Source organism: Spodoptera frugiperda, chromosome 16 (genome assembly GCF_023101765.2).
Source record: "Spodoptera frugiperda isolate SF20-4 chromosome 16, AGI-APGP_CSIRO_Sfru_2.0, whole genome shotgun sequence".
NCBI classification, from domain to species: Eukaryota; Metazoa; Arthropoda; class Insecta; order Lepidoptera; family Noctuidae; genus Spodoptera; species Spodoptera frugiperda.
This window is the reverse complement of record NC_064227.1, coordinates 3351864-3363173: the sequence shown is the minus strand read 5'-3', so window position 1 is coordinate 3363173 and position 11310 is coordinate 3351864. Positions and strand designations below refer to the sequence as shown.

General features: G+C 37.2%; 1 protein-coding gene across 7 annotated transcripts in view; it reads right to left on the bottom strand.

Moving 5' to 3' along the window:
- Nucleotides 1-4144: 4144 nt before the first annotated feature.
- The window catches only part of LOC118280562 (protein pangolin, isoforms A/H/I/S), a 149641-nt gene continuing 142475 nt past the window's right edge, over nucleotides 4145-11310 (bottom strand). For 5 of the 7 annotated variants that reach the window (XM_035600643.2, XM_035600642.2, XM_035600644.2 and 2 more), the window contains 2 exons: nucleotides 10819-10888; nucleotides 4145-7714 (listed from right to left, as the gene is read on the bottom strand). In XM_035600643.2, the coding sequence (XP_035456536.1) occupies nucleotides 7354-7714; nucleotides 10819-10888 (431 nt within the window). In that variant the 3' untranslated portion in view covers nucleotides 4145-7353. Of the gene's footprint in view, nucleotides 7715-9780; nucleotides 9935-10818; nucleotides 10889-11310 lie in introns of all 7 variants that reach the window. The other 2 variants (XM_035600648.2, XM_035600647.2) reach the window with 1 other exon arrangement.

Here is an 11310-nt window from a genome sequence, read left to right as displayed (position 1 = left end):
TACTCGTTTCATTTGTTTAATTGGGATTTTAAAGCGCTTATAATTAAAGAATAATAGCTAATATACAGGTTGATTGAAAGAAATATTCCCTAATCAATCAGAAATTGTAGCCTAAAAACCATCTGTACCGAGTTTCTGTATTAAAGTTTTAAACTATGTACCTAGATAGACACAATATATGTCCCCAGTAGTCTTTTTGAAACCATTTTGAAGATACATCCCTAACATATCTAAATCTTAAATCCTTTTTCGAAAATTATACACTAAAAAAAGCATTTACGTAGCAGTTTTTCAATCGCCTGTATACATAAATATTAAAAAAAAACATTTGTATGTTTTTCACAACTAGAAATACCACCAACTAAAACGTTTAGTTTTAAAATATTTCTAAGACCCTTTTTAAAACTTCCTAAACTTGCTGTCGTTCATTAGTTAAAAACACATAACTGTCCTTTTTATGTAAGTAGGTGAAGAGCGGTTGTATGTTGTGCTTTTGTGATGTAAAAAGTTGAAATACATAAATACTATTTAAAATGTATGAATGTGTTGGGATAATTACCATTTTTAAGTTCCCAAAGTAAAGTAAATTCCAAGAATTATCTTGAGCATATACCACCTCTTATTTTATGATAACTATCGTAAGACATACTACATTAACTAAAACAACGGTTTACTCGACGTCGCTGCGTCCGCGCACGCTGGTCTTGATAAGTCCCTATGTGACTCGAAACTAGTAGAGCTTGTCTCAAAATATTTACGTGAGTAAACTGTGCTTTTTGGTTAGTATACAACCTCATCTGTCAAATGGTTATAATAGTAGAAGGTATAATTTATTCCTCTGGTAGAATTTAAAAGATAATTTAATTTAAATAACGTTGCTAAAACATAAGAAAATACGAATAAATGTAGTATTTTAATTATATTATCCTAAATATAAATATTCATAATAACGCCATCTATCTTGCAATTTTGAAATTATTTTCATGTTGGTTTTAAAATGCATTAAATAGTGTCTATGTATCTCAACTCCGTAATGTATCTTAAGATTCGTAAGGAATCGTTAGTTTTTAGGTATGATTGTTTTATAAAACACTTTTATAACGATTTGTCACCAATGTACTGTCGCCTAGAGATTTTGTTAAGTTTTGAAGACGAAAAATAACCAGTGACGCAATTCCTCCTAATTTCACAACCTCAAAATTACCTGTTAATTTTTGGAAAATGATGTAGATTTGCATTTTGATACCACCTAGTTTCCATACATACCAAAAAAATGTAGTCAATTTTGACCCTTTTAAAGAAATTCTAGATTTTTTATAAATGGTTCGTCTTCTTAACGTTTTAGCTTCATACAACTGGAATGTAATTGGTCAGTATGGGGGCCAAACTATCATATTATATAATCGCAGTACAAAAACCCTTAAATTAATTATTTTATCTCTCCAGAAAGAACTAGTCTTGCAATGGCGTCACAATTTTTATAGCGTTTTACATTATTTCTAAATGTATATTCTCTATTATGCATTGTCACGAATAAACAATGTAATCTCATATTTTGTGTTTCATTTATAATTTTACTAGCGACCCGCCCCAGCCTCACATGGGTACAACGGTGATATATTATGCATGTATTATACGTATAAACCTTCCTCTTGAATCACTCTAGATTTAGGTTTCAGCCAAGATCGTCCCACTGCAGGGCAAAGGCCTCCCTACCTTCCTTCCACTTCTCTCTGTTCAAAGCTTTTTGCGGCCATTCTAACCAATGGCGCTCAAACTTGATCTTTGACACAACATCAGAAATCCAAACTCAAGATTTACCAGCGGACCATAAATTACTCTATCTATTAAAAAAAACTGCAACAAAATCCGTTGCGTAGTTTTAAAGATTTAAGCATACAAAGGGACATAGGGACAGAAAAAGCGACTTTGTTTTATACTACGCAGTAATACCCTTTGCAAAAGTAAGTATACCTAATTACTACAATAACTAATGTATAAAAACAAAGTATTCCAAAAAATGCTTTTCCTTCGAGCTTCTTTGTGCGAACCGCTACGGCATGGAAATCATTGCCGGAGTCTGTATTTCCTACAAAATATAACTTGGCTGTCTTCAAGTAACAACCTTGCAACCTTTCACTAGAAAGGTCCGATCCAGCTGTTTTGCCGCTCCGGGCAAAACAATATTTGCCGCTTTTACGTGGTTCCATTTTTTTTTTATTGGGATGGTAATCCTCATGGACTTCCTATGTAGTGGAGACGACGCGGGGGAGTGGGCGTGCCTCTTACCGGCAAAACCACCGCGGCGTTTCTCCACTCCCTGTAACCATGACCCGGGTTGTCCCTTAAGGGACTACCATACCCGGCAGGCTTCAACCTACATAACAACCTTGCGGCAGATCCCGCCACGTTAGCGGTAGGTAGTAAGCGGCCCTGCGTTGCTTCCCTTCCTCAAGTGTCGCTTGTTGAACACTTTGGTAACGTTTACACAGCGGACGTCTGACTCCCCACAGTCAGTCAGTCGCCTGCAGGCCTCTCCTATGAAGGTCGTAGATCGTCGCCTCACGGCGCGTCTTCGGCGAGAGGGGGGAGAACTTGTCGCCTCCCTCTACCTTTCAGCCACTTCATTTGCCAACATAACCTGTTCAAAATATGTATTTGTATGTTTGAATGTTTATAGATAAAAAGATAGACCAATCACTGGAGAATTACAGATTGGGGTGAATTTAATCTGGTCAGTTTTCCTACAAAAACGCACGTTTGCCTATTTAGCTTCGTTGTGCATTCTCTATCGATTATCCATGGGCGGCGCTTATCGCTTACCAAGTAGGTGATCCGTCTACTTGTTTGCCCCTATTCCATAAAAAAACCAGGGGTTCCCCCGTTGCATTTTTTATGGTGTAAGACAGTAAAGGAGCACGCGAATGATAAGTAATCGCCGCCGCGCGTGGACATCCGAGAAACCAGAGGCGTTACAAGTGCATGCCTTTTAGGGGTTACGAATTTAAAGGTTTGTTGGGGAATTGGGGATTGGGGAGGGAGGTAACTGGGTCTCCGGTAACCTCATTCACACAACGAAACACAACGCAAGCATTGATTCACGTCGGTTTTCTGTGACGTCGTGGTATTACTCCGGTCGAGCCGGCCCATTCTTGCCGAAGCATGGCTCTCCCACACTTAACCTCTTGCATGCCAGTATATGGGACACAATAAAAAACACATTGTGTCTCGCGTATATCTGCGTTTCCGACATACTACGGGTTAAACGCAATGCGTGCAAACCGCACGAAACTAAAAACCTGTTCGCATTATCCATCTTGCTGTCCGTCCGCGTCCAGACCGCTTACGGCCGATCGTGCTGCGTGCACCGTCCTGCAAAAGCTGTACAACTCGAACGCAGTGGGGCCACATTTTATTTTTATAATCTACTATAATATGATGTAAAATTTCAGTCATGTGAATAGTGATAAATTATGTTCTAACAACTTGTATGTAAGGCACTGATTCCTTTTTTGTTTAACCATCTTTTAAATTTTCGTTACGCCACCCCCAATTTTGCTGGATGGGCCCTGCCTGCATAGTAACTTTTATTCAGCTCAAAGTTACCTATCCAACGATATAACGTACATAGCTATTGGAAGTGGGACCAGGTTTCATAGAAATTCTGATATCTTCCTTTCATTCGGAATAATTTCTTCTCGCTTATTTTAAACTGGTACAAGTTATGAAGTCCTGATATACTTCTATATATCGTGTGTAATTTTTTCATAAATGTGTAATTTTTTGGACTTTGTAACCAAAATATTAGAGATGTTTTTTTTTTTTTTTTTTTGTAAATAAAGAATAATGTGCTAAGTGATATGTACTACTGAAAAATATGATTTGTATGATTATTCTAAAAAGCGAAGCGCTTTACTTCAAGCTTCCTTGTGCGAACTGCTAGGGAGTGGAATTCTTTATCGGAGTCTGTGTTTCCTGATGGGTATAACCTGGGTATCTATAAAGCCCGAGTGAATAGCTTTCTTATGAGCAGACGTGCTTCATCGTAGGCGCATCATCACTTACCATCAGGTGAGATAGAGACCAAACGTCGACCCATCAAATATAAAAAAAAAGAAGAGATAGGAAAATAAAACATCAAAAATACAATTTTTAAGTTGTTTATTAAAATAATATTCGTTCAACTGAACACAAGACATGGGAACAGACCTAATGAATGAGTTTACTAATTTGTCAAATTTTTACTACAAAAAAAATATAACTGGCATTACAGCCAACTGTCTTTACCCTCTTAACAATAAAAAACAACCTATAAAATCTATCAACATAAAGACGCGAAGGTATGCAAATACCTGCAGTTGGTTTCATACAGAATTTGGCACAGACATAATGACATAACTTAACTGGTCGATTTCCCTGGCAATTAATAGTCCTAGATGGTTTTGGCACGGGATAAAAATCATCAAGTATTAAAAATAAAAACTTCCATCGCATATCTTTTTCCGAAATAAGTAATAAAGTAATAAAAAAAAAATCAAATCCATCATTCTCTAATAAAACTCAAAAATAATCCTTATTTAATTAATTTTAAGAAAATCTAATTATACATTTAGAAAACTATACAGTACCCATTTTCATTTAATATTGCACAAATTCGGATTTCATGCAAGTGCTTTAAAATTATTCGATATTACAATTTCAATGTTCATCTTTCGGTCAAAGTATAAAAAGCTGATGTCGCAAGTAAAATATTATAAGTTGATATAAGTTGTATCGCTTTAGGTCAGCTGATCCGATAAAAATTCAATCACTAATCACGAATAGTAATTTATAAATCAGTGTGCGGTTGGTATTTCAAGTAACAACGTTAAAATTCTTAATAATAACAATAAAAAGTAATTAACAAAAATCATTTGTTGGACAAAACAAACCATCCGAGAACATTCCGAGGGCACTCATCGCTTCAATAATAATATAAATGCAATATCTTTATACCAAAATGTCCTATATATTCGTGAATTACAAATTTATTTACAAATTTGACTCCTATAGGGGTTGCCAATTATAAAATATCTTGTGTCTTCGTATGTACCAAACATTTTTTTTTTCAGTTTCGAGTCAGTATTTAACTAATATTTTTCTTTTAAACTTCTTTTTATATAATAATAAATGTATACATATGTAAGTAGCATAGTACACTTATATTCTAATATGACACAGTTAGATTATAGCTATATTTTTACATCATGTATGTACTTACACATATACAGAGTGGTGTTGTCCCGATATGCCATTCGACATGCTTACTTTCATCGGTCACCTTGCGGATACAGTTGTAACTTGTAGTGCATTCAGCGCAAGATAGATGGCGTTGTTATAAAATTGTACTAGGAGACCCTATTTCGCACCAAAGTTGATAGTTTATTAGCGTATAAATCATGTAAACGAAGTATTATAAATCAATACATTTAACATGTTATTTTTAAAGACATAATTCCATTATTAAACAACACAATACATATCAAATTCACTAACAAAGACACATTTAGTATACGTTACAACCAACGACGTGTCTTTTACTCCATTTTTATAAATTACTAACGTGTATATTTAAATATATGTCTAATATATTGCGCAAAGGGCACTCGGCACAACACCTTATGATATACTTCACTCATACAACGTGCCTAGTCTAATCTACGACAGTCTAACAAGTTCCGTACAACGGAAAAACAATTTTCCCTCCGTTCGCCTTAACAATAACTTTATACACGCATACCGCGAAGGGAAAACATATTAATAACTAAATTCAAAAATCTATAACGCTACGTGGAACCGTCATCTGGTGCAGGCCGTAGGGAAGTTATTAGAACATCAGGCCTTAGTCGCAACTGACGAAAAAGCATTTTACAACCACCCTCCCATACAGAAACATACTAAAAACACACTCAATTTAATTTCCACAACACTTTCTATTGATTAAAACCATCTAATCACGAAAAAGTACGGATCAGATAGCACTATTCAATTCAAAGTGTGTAAATAAAGATATTTTTCTCAACGTAACGTATGCTAAGTATGTTTCTGTATTCAAATTAAAAAATTAGGTCCGATCAACAATGATCCACGTTTAGGCGAATGCCCAATCGTCAAGCAAGAGAGGCCTGTTAAACAAAAATAGTCCGTAACAAAAGAGCTGGAGATCCGAAAATCGTTTGACACAATATTACTTAATGAAAAATTAATTAGATAATGAAAATATCGTGCATGCATTGTTTCGATGTTTAACTAGATTATAAATTGTCAAATTTTTAAACAGTAATGTAGTTTTTAAACTTTAGTAAAGGATTTAATTAGTTATAGTTGTTTGAAAATCAACAGTTTATGATAAAAAGTTACTAAAAGTATTGCTGACTATTCATGGTAAAGTTGGTAGGGAAATCTCGCCTTTATTGACCAAATATTAACGTTTATAATAGAAGAAAACTTGTCAAATCAAATATGAAAGTTGGTGGACAATTAAATGGAGAGAGTAAATAGTTAAAAGTTAATCACTCATCGAATAATAAATATAGTAATGACTGCAAAGTTGAGTGGTGAACATGATTCGACAGGCATTTAATTTTTAACCAGGAGGGAAATAATAGAAATTGACAAGTATTAATTTCAGAAAGTTGTTTATATCGGAAACATGGCACATCGTCATGTGACTAATGAAGCGAGCACTTGGCCAACAAGGCGCGGGGAGAATGCACTATACATGACTTGACTCGGGCTCACAATTTTGAGATCACTTCGACTGAAGAATGGACTACTTATAGTACGTTATGTAGAACCAGCCACTCTATAGTTGCACGACTCCGAGCCGCCGGACCACCGAGCACTTGGTGCATACACATTAATAGTTACACATTAGGCCCGTTTACTTATTACATGAACAAACTGTACGCTTTAGGTTATAGAATATATTATAAGTCCGCTATAGTTCACGAAAGTGCCGGTAGTCCCGCGGCTCAACACTCGTCAATAAGCCGAACAGAGGTAGGTTAGTCATTACGGGTTCCTCCAAACATTAGTTATTAGAACAGTAGCAACAATCGGTTCTTATCGTAATGTTCATATCACAACCGACACGACTCGTCTCACGCCGCGGTCGCTAGGTGGCGGTAAACGTCTCACGCACTGTTCGATAGATGTCACCACTCGTCCGAGGTAAACTAGCCGCTCTGTGGTCCGCCGGTATAAGTTCAGTAGACGAGACCAGCGAGCGGAGCAGAGAACGGATAGTTTGCACTGCACTGCGGGGTCTGCGCTGCCCGGCGCGAGGCGGCGGCGGGCAGACGGGGCGCGGCACTATGACACGGAGATGACCTCGTGGCCGGGGCGCGGCGCGGCGCGGGGCCAGCTCTGCGACGTCAGCTGGCCCACGGACAGCGGGTTGTTGGCGTCGCGCGGGTTGGTGCCCACGGGGTGGCGCGGCGCGGGCGCGGGCTCCGACGCGGGCGACGCCAGCGACGACAGCGCGGACAGCGCGCCCGGGCTGGACGCCGAGTTCAGCGGCGTGTCGGCGTCGCCGTCGCTCGACGCGTCCGACATCTCCTCCAGTTTCACGTCCTCCTCAGAGCAGGGCGACTGCGGGGTCGCCATCGGCATCGGTACCGTCCCCGACGCGGCCGCTAGGGCTTCCATGTAGCGTACGCACTTCTTCTTCCGCCTACAAACAGACAACATTTAATAGAGACTCAAAAATTATGTGAACAAAACAATAGACTGTTTCATAAACGTTACATTAATTTCAGTTCCAAATTATACTTCAAAACATCTTAAATTTTACTGATTTAATATAACAATTACGAAACAGTCCGACTCACAATAAAAGCTAGACTAGCCTACTGGACAAATAACACAGAAATCATAATCACAATGTTAACTGAAACATGCTGAAAACAGGTTAAATAAACTGTAAAATAAAACCACGCGAGTAACATTGAACACTCATGCTGGAACGTTTGTTAAATAATTTCAGTATACAACTGATACACGGGGACGCAGGTATTAGGGCTTTGGGTAGCGTCGACTGGAATATTACTACGTAATTATCAAGAAAACAGTATTATTTCTTTGTTTTTCTTAAAATGTATTTTTGGTCACCGTGAAATATATTTTGTTCTTTTTAAATAAAAAAACGATGCCCCCTAATTTTACTCCTGTGTCATGAGTGTGTTTATAAATATACTAGTTCACATACATACATACATATGGCACCCAGACACGGAAGAACAATTTGTGGATCATACAGAGTTTTCCTTTTGCTTACTCTAAGGAGTGTCGCTTTTGTTTTAAGGATTAGTTTGAAAAAGTAATGGATTTACCCATAGCGTATCCAGTAGTTATCACTTTCTAAAACTAAAACAAATTCTCTATAACCTTAATTATTTTTCTTTGTATTTTATCACTTTGAGTTTTTTATATAGTAAATTCAAAAGTTATATCAGCTTAGTATATTTAAGTTAATCATTCAATGATACATATAAATAAATTCGTTTTCAACTGCAGCCAACGCTACCGACGCCTCACACCTAGGTCCCAAGCAAAATCTACCTACGACAACATATAACACTTCATTCCGTTTTGAACAAAAAATACAGGCTTCATCTTTAAAATTAAAACAAATTCTTCTAAGGCAAACATGTATAGAATGCAAGTCCGTTCGCATACGGCGTATCATTACGGCAAAAAACGTCTCTTACAAATACGCCTAGTGTGTAGACTAACATTAGAACTTGACACGAGATTATTTACTATGTTTATTTACGTCTGAGTTTCCGATATTTCGGCTCTGTTGCAAGCGCCATAATCACGGATGAACTCGAGTTCGAGTTAAACTCATAGACATAAATAAACATGGTAAATATCGTCGTATCGTACCGTCTTAAGTTCTAATGTTAGTGTTGGTGACCATGTCAGTTTAAAAACTTATATAGTGTGTAGACTACTTAAAATATGTTTCTTTTTCTCTCTACACACGTTAACGAAGCTTAAAGCCCTATTTCATTAACACACCACAGTCCTACCACCTGTACCCTTAGTATGAGTTTACTTTAAGTAATCTATCTCTCATGCGCTGATTGGCCGGCTCGAATAAACCAACCAATCAGAGATCCACGCACTCTCGTTTCGATTACTTTTAACGTAAAGCAAACTTATATTGAGGCTACTGGGGTTTACTCTTGAATACAATTCTGATTGATCGACATTGATATTGTGAAATTTCGTACTCTTGAGTTGCAACACTAGCGCCCATTGCATCCGTATTGCGTGGATATTGAATGAACTAAATGGTATTGAGTTTGGCTTTATATTCCGTACTCTGAATGCTATTTTAACAGCTACGATTGGGGTTGTATAGTATATATTCAGTATTATTTGAGATTTTATTAGATTGAAACTGTATTGATATTGAGATTGGTTTCAAGAGTAAGCAGCCTGGAGTCAACTTGGTTGCGTAATTAAAATGTTGTGTCGGAAACCACATCAATCCTTGTGTTTTTTCTGGAGCATTGGATGATTTTCCCCCCTCAAAAAAAAATAGAGTTCTTTCTGGTATCTCACAGCAGACTATCAACATCACAGCAGGCATCAAGACCAATGAAATAGGGCTTCTAGGTATGCGAACGGACCAAAAATGTATTTTAAAGATATATTTGAGCCATTTTTAATAAGAAATCAATCTAATTCTTTAAACTACAACACTCAGTTTCTTTTCAACTCGTCACCAACCGTTGAGTGGCCGTCGGCGGGGTGAGGCCGGCACTAGAGGTTTACGTAGGTAGGCTCTTGAGGGCTCACCAGGCTGGAGGCCGGGAGGGAGGTCGCCGGCTCCGGCCGGAGGAGGCCCAGCCCTCCGGAGACCATCACGCTACTTGACTCGGGGCTGTAGCCCAGCAATGACAAAGGAAAGATTCATGAAGGTGGGGAGTTATGAGATTTGGTGTTAGAGAGGATCCATGAAGGTGGAGGGGTTTTATGAAGGAATTAAAATAGTTATTTAAATATTAATTGTATATATGTAAATAAATAAAGCGGTAAAATTAGCAATAATAACAAAATAACATCGAGTCAAGTGGCGTGTGGTAAAAAAGAAATCGAAATAAAAATTTAAAAATAAAATAAAAAAGTGAACGAAAAGGTTGGTAAAAATGTAATAGGTAATCAGTAAACGAGTCACCAATAGTGCCAGCAGGTCCAGGGTCCATGAGAAGCGGCAATCATGAGTGGAAAAAACATTTTGATAAGTAAACATGAACCTTACAACGCATATTTATAAGAAGCGAGCCGATTCAGAAAATGTGTCCAGATTTTTTTGAAAGCTTTCGACAAATGATTGCCCCTCCTCCCTCGCCGCCTCCTCATTCCCTACACTACGTCCTCCTTCGGCTACTTTCAAAAAAATCTATTCATTTTTATCTAAACATCTCTTATTTCTTTGTGAAAAGACACATTTTCTGAATAAGCTCCTTCGCCGTATCGTATAAAAATCCTTAATTTATATACTATATTGTAATAAAACATAAAAATAATAACAAAACAAAACTACTACATAGATCTGATTTTTTAGATATCTCAATAGATTTTTCTTAAAATATAAATGCCAAAGTAAAGTGACCGGGCTACTCTTGGCGTGTCAGTTAAGCCAGCCAAGTCTTTCCACAGAGAAACAATGAATTAACTGACCGTACTCTAAGTACCGTCAGCTAATCAACACTTAATTTTTGCACAAGCGAAAAGAAAAAATAAAAAGATAAATGCAATACCGACCTGCAAGGCTTGCACCATTGACTCTGTTGGTCGAGACCATATCTCGCTCGACACTTCTTCAAATTGTTTCCTGAAAGTTTTACAATAATACCTGTTAGTATACATTCTTGAACGTCCAATACTATAATCACTCGTGACATTCAACCAATCAAAATTTAAGCAAAACAAATACTAATCAAACATTGCAAATTATCACAAAAAATATGATGTCGAGTAAATTGTTAATTGTCATCGTTGAAATAAAAAGAAATGCGTTACCATGGCAATGATTCGATCAGGGGTAATTAATTTACTGGAAATCATATTTGAAGCGCTCGACATGACAGCTACTACGTAAGTACACTAGTCTACAAGCACAGCATGCAATCCCTCAGTGTTAGTCCATGCAAGCCAGGATGGGACAAATGAACGGGAACAACGGAAAAAACATTGGTTTTAAAATAAACTACACGCATAAACTTTGAACAAAATAAATGCTAAAAACTACTCTAT